Raw genomic sequence first — 18,637 nt, forward strand, 5'->3', positions numbered from 1 at the left:
GGGGCAGTATTTACACGGCCGGATAAAAAAACGTACCCGATTTAATCTGGTTACTACTCCTGCCCAGTAACTAGAATATGCATATAATTATTGGCTTTGGATAGAAAACACCCTAAAGTTTCTAAAACTGTTTGAATGGTGTCTGTGAGTATAACAGAACTCATATGGCAGGCAAAAACCTGAGAAGATTTCATGCAGGAAGTGGCCTGTCTGACAAGGTGTTGTTGTTCTTGGCTCTGTTTATTGAACATTTAGGATCTTAGCTGTAACGTGACACTTCCTACGGCTCCCATAGGCTCTCAGAGCCCGGGAAAAAGCTGAACGATATCGAGGCAGCCCCAGGCTGAAACACATTATCGCCTTTGTCCTCTGATCGGCCACTTGGCAAAGGGCTTAGGCGCGTGCCCGAGTCGACCCCATGCTGTATTTTCTTTCGTCTGTTTACCTAATTGCAGATTCCCGGTCGGAATATTATCGCTTTTTTACGAGAAAAATGGCATAAAAATTGATTTTAAACAGCGGTTGACATGCTTCGAAGTACAGTAATGAAATATTTAGAAATCTTTTGTCACGAAATGCGCCGTGCGCATGACCCTTATTTACCATTCGGATAGTGTCTTGAACGCACGAACAAAACGCCGCTGTTGGAACATAACTATGGATTATTTGGGACCAAACCAACATTTGTTTTTGAAGTAGAAGTCCTGGGAGTGCATTCTGACGAAGAACAGGAAAGGTAATCAAACTTTTCTAATAGTAAATCGGAGTTTGGTGAAGGCTAAACCTAAACTTGCTGGGTGTCTAAATAGCTAGCCCTGTGATGCCGGGCTATCTACTTAGAATATTGCAAAATGTGCTTTTACCGAAAAGCTATTTTAAAATCGGACATATCGAGTGCATAGAGGAGTTCTGTATCTATAATTCTTAAAATTATTTATGCTTTTTGTGAACGTTTATCGTGAGTAATTTAGTAAATTGTTAGTAAATTCGCCGGAAGTTTGCGGGGGGTATGCTAGTTCTGAACGTCACATGCTAATGTAAAAAGCTGGTTTTTGATATAAATATGAACTTGATTGAACAAAACATGCATGTATTGTATAACATAATGTCCTAGGTGTGTCATCTGATGAAGATCATCAAAGGTTAGTGCTGCATTTAGCTGTCTTCTGGGTTTTTGTGACATTATATGCTAGCTTGAAAAATGGGTGTCTGATTATTTCTGGCTGGGTACTCTGCTGACATAATCTAATGTTTTGCTTTCGTTGTAAAGCCTTTTTGAAATCGGACAGTGTGGTTAGATTAACGAGAGTCTTGTCTTTAAAATGCTGTAAAATAGTAATATGTTTGAGAAATTGAAGTAATAGCATTTCTAAGGTATTTGAATATCGCGCCACAGGATTCAACTGGCTGTTACGTAGGTGGGACGATTTGGTGCCACCTGCCCTAGAGAGGTTAAATTTATAATAACATCTTCATATCTCAAAATCATTGTCATGTGGTTAATCAAAATTATATCCAAATCTAAATGAAAATGATACAAACCTAAAAAGTTACTTCTATTGCCTTTGCTAATTATATAAAAATAGCCTACATAAAGCCAACAAATAAAAACATTGCAGCCTGCAGGTAGAAAACATCCTGATTTTAATATAAATATCCTATAAATCAAATTGGCTACTCATGGTCTGTCTGCAACAAACTTGAAACATTGTATCAACTATTAACTTGGGTCTGGCCTGAGGCTTGAGCTAGCTAACTTGAGTCTGGCCTGAGGCTTGAGCTAGTTAACTTGCAACATTGTATAAAATACTTTGGGCCCTCAGAGTTTCTCCACACCAGTGAGCTCAGGACAGACACAGCTGTAGGCTATTTACATAATCAGGTAGGCCTATTTTATGTTCCACTGAATCAGAGCATAACATTTTTCCCTTTCATGCTGAGTTGTTATCGAAAGGGAGAGAGCTGGAAAGATTTTTCAAATACATTGAGGAACTATTGTCATTCTCAATGGATGTTAAAACTGACTTTGTTTGCTTGCCGTTTGAGGTGAAGAAAACATTACTTTGAGAATCTCCACAGGTCATTAGTGGTGGTGCATTAAGCCAATCAGAAACACACTTATATGCCAACATTTGCACGCAGGCCAGGTAGCCTATAGGCCTATCCGTAATCAGTTGTGCGTCCTTACTCAACACTGACAGGAGCACTCCAATAAAAGACAATGACTAAACTGACAAAACTCATAAATGGAATGAAATAAACCAAAACTTGTTTCTCAAGTGTAGCAGCATAGGTTGTGCGCTCTGCAAACAATGTGTCCACTCCGACAATGAGAATGGTAAGACTGGAATAATAATATTCAATGCATTAAAATAAATGACCAGAAACAAAGTAACAAACATTGTAGATTAGAAATTATAGGAATTAATATTAAATGTACTACTGGTGATATATGTAAATGGGGAATTGATAGACTAACAATCAAACGCAAACAATTCACACAATGAAGTTATGAAACAATGAATGTGCACAAATTGGCAGGAGAGAGAGCGCGCGTTCTGGAGAGAGAGAGCGCGTTCTGGAGAGAGAGGGCGCGTTCTGGAGAGAGAGGGCGCGTTCTGGAGAGAGAGGGCGCGTTCTGGAGAGAGAGGGCGCGTTCTGGAGAGAGAGGGCGCGTTCTGGAGAGAGAGGGCGCGTTCTGGAGAGAGAGGGCGCGTTCTGGAGAGAGAGGGCGCGTTCTGGAGAGAGAGGGCGCGTTCTGGAGAGAGAGGGCGCGTTCTGGAGAGAGAGGGCGCGTTCTGGAGAGAGAGGGCGCGTTCTGGAGAGAGGGCGCGTTCTGGAGAGAGGGCGCGTTCTGGAGAGAGAGAGCGCGTTCTGGAGAGAGCAGTGTATTGTGCATCTGGGTACTACATGGTTAATCTGACGTCTGCATTGGCCGTGCAGCATTTACGGTGATACGGCCTCTGCAGAAATCAGGGCATTCACACTTCTCGCTGAGCAGTGCAAAGCTGTTGTCAAGGAAGTGAGTTTTTGTGTTTTCTACAGGATGTACCGCCCCCACCTACAGTCAACCAATCAGGTCAATGCAGAGCTATACAGACCCTCCACATTGTTGTAACAGTTGGGAGGAGCATGGCGATGTGGTATGGAGCTCCATTTGGTCTCTGGAGGCTCCGCAATTGCGTCCCACCCTCCATATGGAGCCTCCGACCACATTTTCAGATCAAGCATAAATTGTCTTTTAGTCTAGGCCTCCGCAATGGATTAGTTCACTGAGATGGGCGCATGTATATATATATATATATATATATATATATATATATATGTTACTGCTCGACTAAAACAATCGCCTAACGACCAAACTACTGACCAGTCGACTAATTGGGGTCAATTCCAAGCATAAGATATTCACATTTACAACAGCAGCCAGCCAGTGAATTGATTTTCCTGACACACCTCAAGCTGACATTGCTGGGGGCTATTTGCATTCTGCCAGGTGTTCCTGTATGACAGCTCTATTCCGTTCCCTGAGGGCCAGGAAGATTTGTTCAGCTGCTGACACAGACACCTAAATAAATATGTTCCATTGGCCTGGATCCAGGTCCAATCACTGGTCTAAAACACAGAGTAGGTAGAAGTTGCCCCTAACCCACATATCTAGGATCAGATACTACTGTATTTCTTCTCCTGGTCAAGGTTTGGGAGTAGGCTAATCTGATCCCAGATCTGTGGTGTAGGGGGCACCTTCTACTTAGAAAACACAAATTCTTTGTCCACCCACCCCCACTGCCTCCACCTACCACCTGTGCGTGTGTGAGTGTGAGTGTGAGTGTGTGTCTCCACCTACCTGTCTGAAACACCACCTCTTTGCCACCCACCCCTGCAGCCTCCAGGTTGATGAAGGCTCGGACCTGCTTGGCCCAGGGATGCTGAGTGATGAAACCATGACTCGCCTGGGGTGGTGGGGAGAAGAGGTTTAAATATATATATTTTTTTTTTTAAATAACACATTCCATATTATGTAATTTAATATCATTTTACAAGAACAAGCAACCCTTACACAAGAGGAATAGCATTTATGATTCTGGCTGAAAACATATGTTCACTCAATATGTGATTGTGTGAACTTCTTAGTTGACCTCCTAACATCCTGTCCAGTGTTCACTAGTGTCCCCCAGTGTCTCTCTCTCTCTGTCCAGTGTTCACTAGTGTCCCCCAGTGTCTCTCTCTCTGTCCAGTGTTCACTAGTGTCCCCCAGTGTCTCTCTCTCTCTGTCCAGTGTTCACTAGTGTCCCCCAGTGTCTCTCTCTGTCCAGTGTTCACTAGTGTCCCCCAGGGTCTCTCTCTGTCCAGTGTTCACTAGTGTCCCCCAGGGTCTCTCTCACCTGCAGCACATTCTCCTCAGCTCCATTGAAGAGGAACACAACCCCGTGTCGTAGAGGTGTGGAGAGGTTGGCCAGGGAGTGGAGCACCTCCAACATCACCGCACAGCTCACTGCATCGTCACTTGCACCTGTCACACACACAGGTTACATGGGGTCAGAGACTGAGGAAGGCTGGCACAGTAACACTGTGTGTGTGGTCTCATAAAACTATATGGGTGTGTCTCTGAATATTGGTGAGCGAGATTAGTGTGTGTGTGTGTGTGTGTGTGTGTGAGACAATGCCCTGCTGAAATTCCTGCCTGGAGGGCTGATTGCATAATCACACAGTGGGAGCAACAGTAATCACTTACTACCTAACCATCAGACAAGCTACACAGTGAGATCAACAGTACCCTAACCATCAGACAAGCTACACACTGAGATCAACAGTACCCTAACCACTTTAAGTCTACTTAGGCTTTTAGAACTGTTCATCAGACAATCTACTGCCTCCTTCAGCCCCGTGTCCCTATACTGCTGCACTGAGGGTAAAAGGCCCCTCTCATGCCAGGCTGGTTCAGTGGTTGGAGCTGTTGACTCAGGAGCACATATTACCCGGCAGGGTGCAAGGTGCAGCGGTGCCGGTCTAGCCACTAACGCTCTTCTCTGTCTCCTTCTACTGTTCTACTCTAAAGCTATCCCCGTCTAATAAAAACACAAAAGCAAGGTGAAATTTCACTAGACGCATCAAAAGGAGGATGGAATTCCACTTTCTGCCCCACTAGGCCAGCCCCATTCCACCACTATCAGTAGGAAATCTCTCCACGGTTAATTGTGGCTGTTGTGTTAGCCACTGTCTCCTCCTGCAGTGCAATATTGTTGTTGACAGTCCGGTATTCTAAACTCGTCCCTTTTTCAGGACCCTGTCTTCCAAAGATAATTCATAAAAATCCAAATAACTTCACAGATCTTTATTGTAAAGGGTTTAAACACTGTTTCCCATGCTTGTTCAATGAACCATAAAGAATTCATGAACATTCACCTTTGGAACGGTCGTTAAGACACTAACAGCTTACAGACGGTAGGCAATTAAGGTCACAGTTATGAAAACTTAGGACACTAAAGAGGCTTTTCTACTGACTCTGAAAAACACCAAAAGAAAGATTCCCAGGGTCCCTGCTCATCTGCATGAATGTGCCTTAGGCATGCTGCAAGGAGGCATGAGGACTGCGGATGTGGCCAGGGCAATAAATTGCAACGTCCATACTGTGAGACGCCTAAGACAGCACTACAGGGAGACGGGATGGACAGCTGATCGTCCTCGCAGTGGCAGACCATGTGTAACACCTGCACAGAATCGGTACATCTGAACATCACACCTGCGGGACAAGTACAGGATGGCAACAACAACTGCCCGAATTACACCAGGAACGCACAATCCCTCCATCAGTGCTCAGACTGTCCACAATAGGCTGAGAGAGGCTGGACTGAGGGCTTGTAGGCTTGTTGTATGGCAGGTCCTCACTAGACATCACCAGCAACATTGCATATGGGCACAAACCCACCGTCGCTGGACCAGACAGGACTGGCAAAAAGTGCTCTTCACTGACAAGTCGCAGTTTTGTCTCACCAGGGGTGATGGTCGGATTCATGTTTATCGTTGAAGGAATGAGTGTTACACCGAGGCCTGTACTTTGGAACGGGATCGATTTGGAGGTAGATGGTCCGTCATGGTCTGGGGCAGTGTGTCACAGCATCATCGGACTGAGCTTGTTGTCATTGCAGACAATCTCAAAGCTGTGCGTTACAGGGAAGACATCCTCCTCCCTCATGTGGTACCCTTCCTGCAGGTTCATCCTGACATGACCCTCCAGCATGACAATGCCACCAGTCATACTGCTCGTTCTGTGTGGGATTTCCTGCAAGACAGGAATGTCAGTGTTCTGCCATGTCCATGAGGAGGAGATGCGCTGCAGTACTTAATGCAGCTGGTGGCCACACCAGATACTGACTGTTACTTTTGACCCCCCCCCTTTGTTCAGGGACACATTATTCCATTTCTGTTAGTCACATGTCTGTGGAACTTGTTCAGTTTATGTCTCAGTTGTTGAATCTTGTTATGTTCATACAAATATTTACACATGTTAAGTTTGCTGAAAATAAACGCAGTTGACAGTGAGAAGACGTTTCTTTTTTTGCTGAGTTTATATTAGGAAAGAAAAACATTGAAAGGAAACAAGAATTCGAGACCTGCCTAGAGATTTCCTGTCGAGCAGGTTCTCTTTCTTATGAAGGTAGAAACAACACGCGCTCAAGGCCAACTATGAGTACTAACCAGGCCAATGTTTTTTACTGAAACCCTGAAACCCCCAACAACTACAGCAGCTAATCAGGGACTGAGGAGGATGGTATTTATTATAGGCCTAGGAACGCTATTGACTTGGAGCTTAGGCTATACTTAGTATGGGAATATCTCTACTCAATGATATGCGATATATATAGGCTGCTACAGTAGATCTTCAAATGACTCACATTGACACATTGAGTAAGAAGGGAGGGAGCGAGAGGGAGAGAGGGAGAGTAAAAGACACAATAAGAGGGAGAGGCAGAAAGAATCATATGATCCAGCCCTGCGTAGCGGGCAGGCCGGTCAGGGGAGGAGCCAGAGACACGGCGGCCTGTTCAGTCTGAACCAGATAGACTCGAGTGACGTGCCACAACTAATGTTGTCAAAACACAGTAGTCTTGTTACCCTCAGAAATGTGTGTGTGTGTGTGTGTGTGTGTGTGTGTGTGTGTGTGCGTGCGCGTGTAGTATGTTATATCGACAGCGTATGTCTATGTGAGTGCACAGGCTCATATGTGTGTGTGTGTGTGTGTGCGTTAAACAGAGCCAACAGGTGACCGTTGCTTCCTCCCTGTTCACACACACACTTCCCCATTGGGCATTGCTTGAGCACAGAGAACACCCATCACATAGGACAATGCATGTGGTAATTCTTTCTTCTGTTTTTTTTTTTCTTCCACAATGTGCATATTTTGAATTCCTGAATCTAGCTTCCTCTGTCTGAGAGTATGTGGAAGCCAGGGAGGAAGGAAACATGCCAATGCCTGGGTTGTTTATTTTCTTGCTCCCCATCCAATGTATTTAACCACCTCTTCTGGTATCAATTTCCTGGTTTAAAGGTACAGAACTTAATGTTCAGACTTTAGAGAACATTCATTTCTCTTCAGGGGTTATGGGGAATGAATTATAGTTGGAGAATTGTATGTAGTCTTAATCTGAGATTCAGTCTGAAACTATTCTTGGTTTGCACCATGTTGGATTGTAAGTTGCAGCCTGTTTTGTCCTCTGTAACTACATTTAATGGAAAGTAAAGGTGTCAGCATGCTTCAATTCGGCTGGCGCATTGCCGTAATCCCTTAAAAGACCGTCACTTGAAAAATGAGGGAAAAAAAGCGGCAATGGTACTGTTTGTCCAATTTGAAACACCGTAGCCAGTATACACTTCTTCAGAATAGTCAGAATGAATCTAAGATAACTCAGGCAATCTGTCATTAACTTTGACGTTTTTTGCCAGAAGAGATCTTTGTCGCACAATTTTTACATCTAACTAAGATGTTTGGTGCAGTATTTCTCAATGAAAAAATGTGCATGAAAATGACTAGTCACCTCGTAGAATGATAAATACTTTATTGAAGAATCTTTACTGTTGACCAATCACCAACGAAGGGGCGTAGACTTCAGCTCCGAAATTCGTCTTGCCTCCAGAAAAAACGTTGAGTGGCCAAACAGCCGGAAATAAAATCCCACCGAAGTCCAAAAGGTTGTCAGAATATGGTTGTGTGTGTGTGTATGGTGTCCTGGGAGTGATGAATAATAAACCCTAAGATATAATAAAGACTAATTGGTTGTGTTGTATTGTACCTGGACTGTTGGCCACAGAGTCAAAGTGGCAGTTGGCCAGCATGAGGTGCTGAGCCCCAGCCTTGGGCTCCAGGCGGACAGCAATGTTGCTGACCCGGTCGTAGTAGGAGGTGAACCCTCCCAGGAAGTCGATGCTGAAGGAGCCTGTGGGTCGCTGGACATCCACAGTGACAGAGTTGGGTCCTGAGGCGCTGTCGGCCTTAATGTGCTCAATCTGCTCTAGCAGGAAGTTTACCGTTAAGACCTCATTCTCCGGGCTGCCCGTGGGACGGGGACCGACGCTGGTGATACGCTCCAGGTGCTTCCTGGTAGAAAGGCATGCAGGGAGTGAGTCAGCAAATCAGGTGAGACGTGTTAAAGACCGACTACATCTGCAGTTTCTATCAAGTTTCATTTCAAATCATTTTGATAAAGTCATTTTAATAAGTATGAACAGTTTCTAAAGTTGTGCTTTGCTTTCAGCAAGCATAACGTAACAACTTCTAAATGTAGGCTAGACCTAATATTATCATCCCTTTTGACCTGACGTATGTTACGTTTTGTTGTGCATAATAATATTAGAAGAGTTAAATCATTGCGAGGCATCATGGCAATGTGTTGAAGTGGGATATGACTTCTGTCATCCCGTACTGTTGGCCTAGTCATATCAGTACTGTAAATATCCTACTGTAGAGCCTGTTTAGTCGTTTTTTTTTTAGAGACAAAGCCTTTCCTGTTTCCTTTCTGCTTTTTCGGTTTGCAAAAATTCTGGCAGCTACAATAAGAGCCACACCAATAAGGCTGTAGGTCATTTGACACTCCACAGTGCCCATGTGGTAGTTTTACATTGAGGTAGCCTATGTAGACACTCAACCCCACCCCTTCCCTAGCCTGGTCCCAAATCTGTTTGAGCTGTCATGCCAACGGTCATTGTCAAGGAGCCAAACAGTTTTGTCATCACAGGAGTTGGAAATACAGCACAAACAGATCTGGAACCAGACTACCACTTCCCTTACGCCACTAAAAACAGGAAGAAGTCCCCATGGACTGTATGGCTGTGGCTAGATCAACTAGAGTGTAAAATCCAAATGACTCCAGATGCCCTCAGATTACGTAGGTGTCACATTATTTGACACTTTCATAAGGCTAATATACATTGTCCCCACCCCTTCCTCCACTAAAGAGAGGAGGAAGTCGACATGGACTGTGTGGCTAGGTCTAGGTAGACTGTAGTGTCCTTAATGACTCCAGGTGGTTTTCTTTCCTGTATGTTAGCTTTAGGGTTGCCCTCAGATTATATCACCTACTGTGTGTCCCATCTGACACATTCATCAGGCTTATGTCTACATCTCTCTACCTAGTGGTGTCATATAGGATTTTATCAAATAAGCATCCAACTGCTCTCTGATTAACTGAAAAGCAGCCTTGTATATGTTTATTACGGGAAAGTAGGAAATTAAATAAGTAGTTCCCTCAGAAAATGGTGGTATGCTACAATTATTCAAATGTAGAGGATAATTGGTGTATTTGTGTCTGATATTTCTTCACTATTGACATGTTCAGACAGACTATGTCAGCGAAAAAAAAAAAACTGTCAAGAAACAATGGCGAAGGATTATTTTATATTTCCCACGCCACTCCCTCCGACCGTTAGCTACACCCTAGCGACACCTGGGTTACCTACACCCTAGCGACACCTGGGTTAGCTACACCCTAGCGACACCTGGGTTACCTACACCCTAACGACACCTGGGTTACCTACACCCTAGCGACACCTGGGTTACCTACACCCTAACGACACCTGGGTTACCTACACCCTAGCGACACCTGGGTTAGCTACACCCTAACGACACCTGGGTTACCTACACCCTAGCGACACCTGGGTTAGCTACACCCTAGCGACACCTGGGTTACCTACACCCTAGCGACACCTGGGTTACCTACACCCTAGCGATACCTGGGTTACCTACAATGACAACTAGTACCAATGGCTTGTAGCGTAGCTAGGTGGAACCAACTCTGAGGTAACCAACTAGAGGAACGGTTCTCTCACACCGGGGGTCGTTAACGCCGTATTGCAAACTGGAAGTGATCGCAATGGAAGAAGTAACGTTAGGCTAATAACAGAGATTCTATTTATGCAACTTGTTGAGAATATAGCTATCTACAATTTAATTGACAACAGTATCAAGATTTACCTTGCCCTGATAGCATTGAACTCGCCAGTAGATTTTCCAATGACTAGCTGCTGTAACGATAAATGAACGACTCCCCACAGCACCAGAATAAATACAGTCACCAGTGCCACTCCGACGCCTTCGTGTAGCAGGTACAAGTTCACTTCAGGTTTCTTTTTTACTTCACTGCAGCCGTTGATTCCACGTTGATCCTGAGAGTCATTCTTATTTTCCGATACATTGTTTTGCGCCCCGTATAAGGATTTGATTCTCCTAATAGTGGTGTCCCTCTCCATCTTTGCCACTAGTACACATATATAGGAACGTCCAACACACCAGCAACCGTCGCTTCTGGAACACCCGACAGATCACGAAGAGGGACAAACTTCTCTCACTACAAGCAGAGGGGAAAAGGCGAAGCGAGAGAGATAACTGATGCCAAAATCTCCAGCAGGTGGAGTTTTTTCGCTCACCTAACGTGTTTTGTATAGAGCTCAATGAGTGTCGAATTTGGTTAACAAAACCTTTTATGACTTATTTCTTCGAATATAAGTTCCTAATGATTAGGTTGTTATGAGTGTACTGATATAAGTAGGACACGTTTACACCCCGGCTACATTGAGAAAAACCACTGGGTGCGTTCGTAAATTGCCTCCAGAGTGCTCTGGGTCGTTCCTAAATTCAGAGAGTTGTAAAAATTGTCTGTTGGTAAAGGAGTAGGGATGATCCGAGCGCTCTGACCACACAATGGCAGTCAAGCACCCAAACTAATTGGCTAAAATTGACTAGCTTGCAAGCTACTGCTCAACACAAATGAGAGAACACCTCACTCTAGGCCCAACAGAGCAGGTTAGGCTGTTTTCATCTAGAGTTTTAGTGACTGTAACTGTGCTGCTGGCAATACTTTATTTTTTTCTGACGCCGATCATATTCAATGGGTGTTGCGTGTTCGTAAATTCAACAGTTACTCTGTGCTTTGCCACACTCAGACAAGAGTGCTCTGATGTCGGAGTAGATAACTAGAGTGAATTTAAGAATGCACCTATCGGAGTTGTGCCTGGTCGTCACTAATTACATCAGCCACAAATGTTATTGTAAACCTAACCTTAACCACACTGCTAATTTTGTACCTAACGCTAAACTTAAATTAAGACCAAAAACTAAATGTTTGTTTTCATGAATTTTTACCATATAGCCAATTTTGACTTTGTGGCTGAGATAACTAACTAGTCGGTGTCTGTTGTTCACACGTGTGTCTGCCTTCTCATTGGCTAGAATGGTCGCAACAGATCGTGACTCTTCCTCCTCCTCTCTATGGTCCAGAGCGTCCGTACATTTCTCTGGCTCTGGAGCTATCAAGTAAAGGCTCCCCTGAACCGCTCCGACTATGGTCTGGAGGCTAGGCAGGAAAGGTAACAATTCGGAAAGCATTCAGACCCATTTTTGTTATGTTACAGCCTTCTTCTAAAATGTATTAAATGACATTTTTTCCTCATCAATCTACTCCCAATACCCCATAATGACAGAGTGAAAACAGGTTTTTAGACATTTTTTTAATCATTTATTAAAAATAAAAACAGAAATACCTTATTTACATAAGTATTCAGACCCTTTGCAATGAGATTTGAAATTGAGGTCAGGTGAATCCTGTTTCTATTGATCATGTTTCTACAACTTGATTCGATTCCACCTTACATTTACATTTACATTTACGTCATTTAGCAGACGCTAAATGAGGGGGGGGGGGGTGTTAGAAGGATTACTTAATCCTATCCCAGGTATTCCTTAAAGAGGTGGGGTTTCAGGTGTCTCCGGAAGGTGGTGATTGACTCCGCTGTCCTGGCGTCGTGAGGAAGCTTGTTCCACCATTGGGGTGCCAGAGCACCGAACAGTTTTGACTGGGCTGAGCGGGAACTGTGCTTCCGCAGAGGTAGGGAGGCGAGCAGGCCAGAGGTGGATGAACGCAGTGCCCTTGTTTGGGTGTAGGGACTGATCAGAGCCTGAAGGTACGGAGGTGCCGTTCCCCTCACAGCTCCGTAGGCAAGCACCATGGTCTTGTAGCAGATGCGAGCTTCAACTGGAAGCCAGTGGAGTGTGCGGAGGAGCGGGGTGACGTGAGAGAACTTGGGAAGGTTGAACACCAGACGGGCTGCGGCGTTCTGGATGAGTTGTAGGGGTTTAATGGCACACGCAGGGAGCCCCGCCAACAGCGAGTTGCAGTAATCCAGACGGGAGATGACAAGTGCCTGGATTAGGACCTGCGCCGCTTCCTGTGTGAGGCAGGGTCGTACTCTGCGAATGTTGTAGAGCATGAATCTACAGGATCGGGTCACCGCCTTGATGTTAGCGGAGAACGACAGGGTGTTGTCCAGGGTCACGCCAAGGCTGTTAGCACTCTGGGAGGAGGACACAATGGAGTTGTAAACCATGATGGCGAGATCATGGAACGGGCAGTCCTTGCCCGGGAGGAAGAGCAGCTCCGTCTTGCCGAGGTTCAGCTTGAGGTGGTGATCCGTCATCTACACTGATATGTCTGCCAGACATGCAGAGATGCGATTTGCCACCTGGTTATCAGAAGGGGGAAAGGAGAAGATTAATTGTGTGTCGTCTGAGTAGCAATGATAGGAGAGACTATGTGAGGATATGACAGAGCCAAGTGACTTGGTGTATAGTGAGAATAGGAGAGGGCCTAGAACTGAGCCCTGGGGGACACCAGTGGTGAGAGCACGTGGTGCGGAGACGGATTCTCGCCACGCCACCTGGTAGGAGCGACCTGTCAGGTAGGACGGAATCCAAGAGTGAGCCGCACCGGAGATGCCCAACTCGGAGAGGGTGGAGAGGAGGATCTGATGGTTCACAGAATCAAAGGCAGCAGATAGGTCTAGAAGGATGAGAGCAGAGGAGAGAGAGTTAGCTTTAGCAGTGCGGAGAGCCTCCGTGACACAGAGAAGAGCATGCTCAGTTGAATGACCAGTCTTGAAACCTGACTGATTTGGATCAAGAAGGTCATTCTGAGAGAGATAGCAAGAGAGCTGGCCAAGGACGTCACGCTCAAGAGTTTTGGAGAGAAAAGAAAGAAGGGATACTGGTCTGTAGTTGTTGACATCCGAGGGATCGAGTGTAGGTTTTTTGAGAAGGGGTGCAACTCTCGCTCTCTTGAAGACGGAAGGGACGTAGCCAGCGGTCAAGGATGAGTTGATGAGCGAGGTGAGGTAAAGGAGAAGGTTTCCGGAAATGTTCTGGAGAAGAGAGGAGGGGATAGGGTCAAGCGGGCAGGTTGTTGGGCGGCCGGCCGTCACAAGTCGCAAGATTTCATCTGGAGAGAGAGGGGAGAAAGAGGTGAAAGCATAGGGTAGGGCAATGTGAGCAGGACCAGCGGTGTCGTTTGACTTAACAAACGAGGATCGGATGTCGTCAACCTTCTTTTCAAAATGGTTGACAAAGTCATTCGCAGAGAGGGAGGAGAGGGGGGGAGAGGAGGATTCAGGAGGGAGGAGAAGGTGGCAAAGAGCTTCCTAGGGTTAGAGGCAGATGCTTGGAATTTAGAGTGGTAGAAAGTGGCTTTAGCAGCAGAAACAGAGGAAGAAAATGTGGAGAGGAGGGAGTGAAAAGATGCCAGGTCCACAGAGGCTAGTTTTCCTCCATTTCCGCTCGGCTGCCCGGAGCCCTGTTCTGTGAGCTCGCAATGAGTCGTCAAGCCACGGAGCAGGAGGGGAGGGCCGAGCCGGCCGGGAGGATAGGGGACATAGAGAGTCAAAGGATGCAGAAAGGGAGGAGAGGAGGGTTGAGGAGGCAGAATCAGGAGATTGGATGGAGAAGGATTGAGCAGGGAAGAGATGATAGGATGGGAGAGGAGAGAGTAGCAGGAGAGAGAGAGCGAAAGTTGCGACGGCGCAATACCATCTGAGTAGGGGCAAAGTGAGTAGTGTTGGAGGAGAGCGAGAGGGAAAAGGATTCAAGGTAGTGCTCGGAGACTTGAAGGGGAGTTGCAGTGAGATTAGTAGAAGAACAGCATCTAGTAAAGATGAGGTCAAGTGTATTGCCTGCCTTGTGAGTAGGGACGGTGAGATGGTGAGGTCAAAAGAGGAGAGGAGTGGAGAGAAGGAGGCAGAGAGAAATGAGTCAAAGGTAGACGTAGGGAGGTTAAAGTCACCCAGAATTGTGAGGGGTGAGCCATCCTCAGGAAAGGAACTTATCAAGGCGTCAAGCTCATTGATGAACTCTCTAAGGGAACCTGGAGGGCGATAAATGATAAGGATGTTAAGATTGAATGGGCTAGTGACTGTGACAGCATGGAATTCAAATGAGGAGATAGACAGATGGGTCAGGGGAGAAAGAGAGAATGTCCACTTGGGAGAGATGAGGATTCCAGTGCCACCACCCCGCTGACCAGATGCTCTCGGGGTATGCGAGAACACGTGGTAAGACGAGGAGAGAGCAGTAAGAGTAGCAGTGTTTTCTGTGGTAATCCATGTTTCCGTCAGCGCCAAGAAGTCAAGGGACTGGAGGGTAGCATAGGCTGAGATGAACTCTGCCTTGTTGGCCGCAGGCCGGCAGTTCCAGAGGCTGCCGGAGACCTGGAATTCCACGTGGGTCGTGCGCGCTGGGACCACCAGGTTAGAGTGGCAGCGGCCATGCGGTGTGAAGCGTTTGTGTGGCCTGTGCAGAGAGGAAAGAACAGGGATAGACAGACACATAGTTGACAGGCTACAGGAGAGGCTACGCTAATGCAAAGGAGATTGCAATGAAAATTAACTAAACAACTGGGGAAGCGAGAGAGCAGGGCCTCCCTCACTGACCATTCACTGAAACACTCAAATATAACTTTCCCAACTTCCACTTTAGAAATTATAATTGATGTAAACTACAGTGGTTCAATGTTTCCAGGAATAGGCTCAAACTTAGTTTATTCAGCTAGATAACTTGGTACAGTATTCGTCCGTGAAACCCACCCAGTGCACCGTGTCCTATGACGCCGTAGCTAACTAGCATGCTAGCATCCAATAACACACGGTTAGCACCAATACTTGGTTACAACAAACTACCAAGGGATCATTCGTGTCCGTGGTAAATACCTCTGGTAAATACAATTGATTGGACATGATTTGAAAAATCACACACCTGTTTATATAAGACCCCACAGTTGACGTTGCATGTCAGACCAAAAACCAAGCCATGAGGTCAAAGGAATTGTCCATAGAACGCTGAGACAGGAGAACGTTGAGGCACAGCTCTGGGGAAGGATACCAACACATTTCGGAAGCATTGAAGATCCCCAAAAACACAGTGGCCTCCATCATTCTGAAATAGAAGAAGTTTGGAACCACCAAGACTCATCCTAAAGTTGGCCGCCCACCCAAACTGAGCGATCGGGGAAGAAGGGCCTTGTTCAGGAAGGTGACCAAGAATCCGATGGTCACTCTAACAGAGCTCCAGAGCTTCCTCTGTGGAGATGGGAAAATCTTCCAGAAGGACAACCATCTCTGCAGCACTCCAATCAGGCCTTTATGGTGGAGTAGCCAGATGTAAGCCACTCCCTCAGTAAAAGGCACATGACAGCCCACTTAGAGTTTGCCAAAAGGCACCTAAAGCACTCTCAGACCAAGAGAAACAAGATTCTCTGGTCTGATGAATCCATGATTGAAATCTTTGGCCTGAATGCCAGAGCCCCAGACATGTACCCGATCGAACATCTCTGGAGAGACCTGAAGATAGCTGTGCAGTGACGCTCCCCATCCAACCTGACAGAGCTTGCGGAGATCTGCAGAGAAGAATGGGAGAAACTCCCTAAATACAGGTGTGCCAATCTTGAAGCATCATACCCAAGAAGAATCGTTTCTGTAATCGCTGCCAAAGATGCTTCAACAAAGCACTGAGTAAAGGGTGTGAATACTTATGTAAATGTGATATTTCTGTTTTAATTTTTTTAATACACTTGCCAATATTTCTAAAAAACTGTTTTTGCTTTGTCATTATAGGGTATTGTGTGTAGATTGATGAGGGTGAAAAAACGATTTAATACATTTTCAAATAAGGCTGTAACTTAACAAAATGTGGAAAAAGTCAATGGGTTTGAATAGTTTCTGAATGCACTGTATGCATCTGTGCTACGAGGAAATGGACAGTAGTAAAATGACAGTAGTTGCCTCGAAGTTGCATCAGTTCCCAGTCAATAATAAATTCCTATAATCAGTTTTCTTGCCTTATCAATTCAACATCTACTACGTATCTTGATTATGTGGAGAATACTGTATAAAACACAATGATTTTGACGTATCATATTCTTTAATTCATACAATATGGCAATGTGCTGTTATATTGGGTTGAAATTAGCCCCAACGGCCAGCAGATGGCGATATTGAGTCATTTCATCTTACCGTCTAAAGTGAATGTATACAACCGGCTATAGAGCACCACAGTGGATACCCATAAACCCTAGCGGTCAAACAGGGAAATGGTTCCAATCGTTTTTCCACCATTTATTTTTCCCATAGGGAATAAGAAACACTTAAAAAAGGGCTGTGTTTGTGTAGGCTTACCCTGGCGTGATGTTTTGATAATCATGTAACCCTCTCTTGGACAAGGTGACTTTTATCAATATATTCATCTGTATTTACTCTCAGATTCGAAAATGTAAATTAGTATCAATGTAGACATCATGCAAGACTACAGATCCCTGCAAGCTGCTGCAAGTCATCTCTAGCTGACACCTTTGCTGACAGGTATTGTGTCAATTTAGAACTTGCACAAGACAGTTCACAGAATTGTAAATGTATTTATTTTTTGCCAGTTTATTCATTACATAATTTAGCTAACATTAGATAGTTAATCCAGAGATTCTTACCGATTCGGCAGTCTAGTCCAGATCACCATGGATGACATTTGTAGTTCTTTATGATAGCCACATTAGCAGCTAATTAGCATTTCATATTGGGGGGTTAAATACAGGCGAATATATTGATAAAAGTCACCTTGTCCTAGAGAGATTTACACAGTTATCAAAACATCACGCCAGGGTAAGCCAACACAAAAAAAAATAACTTATTTTAGATTCTAAAATTCACTATGGGAAAAATGAATGATGGAAAAACGATTGGAACCATTTCCTTCTTTGACCGCTAGGTTTTATGGGTATTATGACTCATACTGTGGTACTCTATACACTCGTATCCACCGTGGACCGGTTCGTATAAAAAACATTGTCCATTCAGACTGCAGAGGCGTCGATTTCCTCCTTAACTTGATTTAATAGTGACTACATTTAAAAAAAAAAATCTCACCAATAAATTAAGAAGTCGAGTTAAGGCGGAATATTAAATTAAGGAGGAAATCGACAGCTTTGCTGCCTAAGTGGAGAATTAATGTTTTATTTGCGAATCGGTCCACGAGGGATATGTGTGTAAAGCCTAGGATAGGTTGAAATGTTTAAACTTTCCTACCTAATTTCTTATTTTTTGTTGTGCTCATTGTAATGGTTTACTATTTAATTTCACAAATGCAGGAAACTACCAAAAGAAAGGAAACACCAATATAACGCGTCTTAATAGTGTGTTGGGCCACCAGAACAGCTTCAATGCTCCTTGGCATAGATTCTACAAGTGTCTAGAAAACTATAGGAGGCATCTGACACTATTCTTCCACGAGAAATTCCATAATTGAGTGTTTTGTTGGTGGTGGAAAACACCCGCTGCTCCAGAATCTCTCATACCTCTTCAATTGGGTTGAGATCTGATGACTGAGATATACACACACACACACACACACACACACACACACACACACACACACACACACACACACACACACACACACACACACACACACACACACACACACACACACACACCCTATGCTCCTTTGCGACCCATCTTTCAAAGTCATTGAGATCTCTTCTAGCCACGGTAGCCAAAATAAAGGTCAACTGGGCATTTCTATACATGACCCTAAACTTCTTTTAATTGCTTAATTAACTCAGGAACCACACCTGTGTGGAAGTACCTGTATTCACTATACTTTGTATCCCTCATTTAGTGTTTCCTTTATTTTGTCAGGTACCTGTAGTGCTCCAGTATGTGAACTGCCCGTGAAGCAGAAGGTCGTGAGTGATATTGTGCACCCTACAGACCATTTCTTGATACTGCATGATCATCTACAGTACTGTCCAAAACAGGCAACAAATGACAATTATAT

The 18,637-nt window shown here is 44.8% G+C and overlaps 1 protein-coding gene across 1 annotated transcript in view; it reads right to left on the reverse strand.

The window, feature by feature from the left end:
- LOC115149436 (endoplasmic reticulum metallopeptidase 1) overlaps positions 1–10,838 on the reverse strand; it is a 54,465-nt gene extending 43,627 nt beyond the window's left edge. Inside the window, exons 1-4 of the mRNA XM_029692289.1 lie at positions 10,469–10,838; positions 8,292–8,596; positions 4,386–4,513; positions 3,848–3,953 (exon numbers count right to left, since the gene is read on the reverse strand). Of these exons, the coding sequence (XP_029548149.1) occupies positions 3,848–3,953; positions 4,386–4,513; positions 8,292–8,596; positions 10,469–10,743 (814 nt within the window). The 5' untranslated portion in view covers positions 10,744–10,838. The remainder of the gene's footprint in view (positions 1–3,847; positions 3,954–4,385; positions 4,514–8,291; positions 8,597–10,468) is intronic.
- Between the last annotated feature and the right edge of the window lie 7,799 nt (positions 10,839–18,637).

This window comes from Salmo trutta, chromosome 15 (assembly GCF_901001165.1).
Source record: "Salmo trutta chromosome 15, fSalTru1.1, whole genome shotgun sequence".
Classification (NCBI taxonomy): Eukaryota; Metazoa; Chordata; class Actinopteri; order Salmoniformes; family Salmonidae; genus Salmo; species Salmo trutta.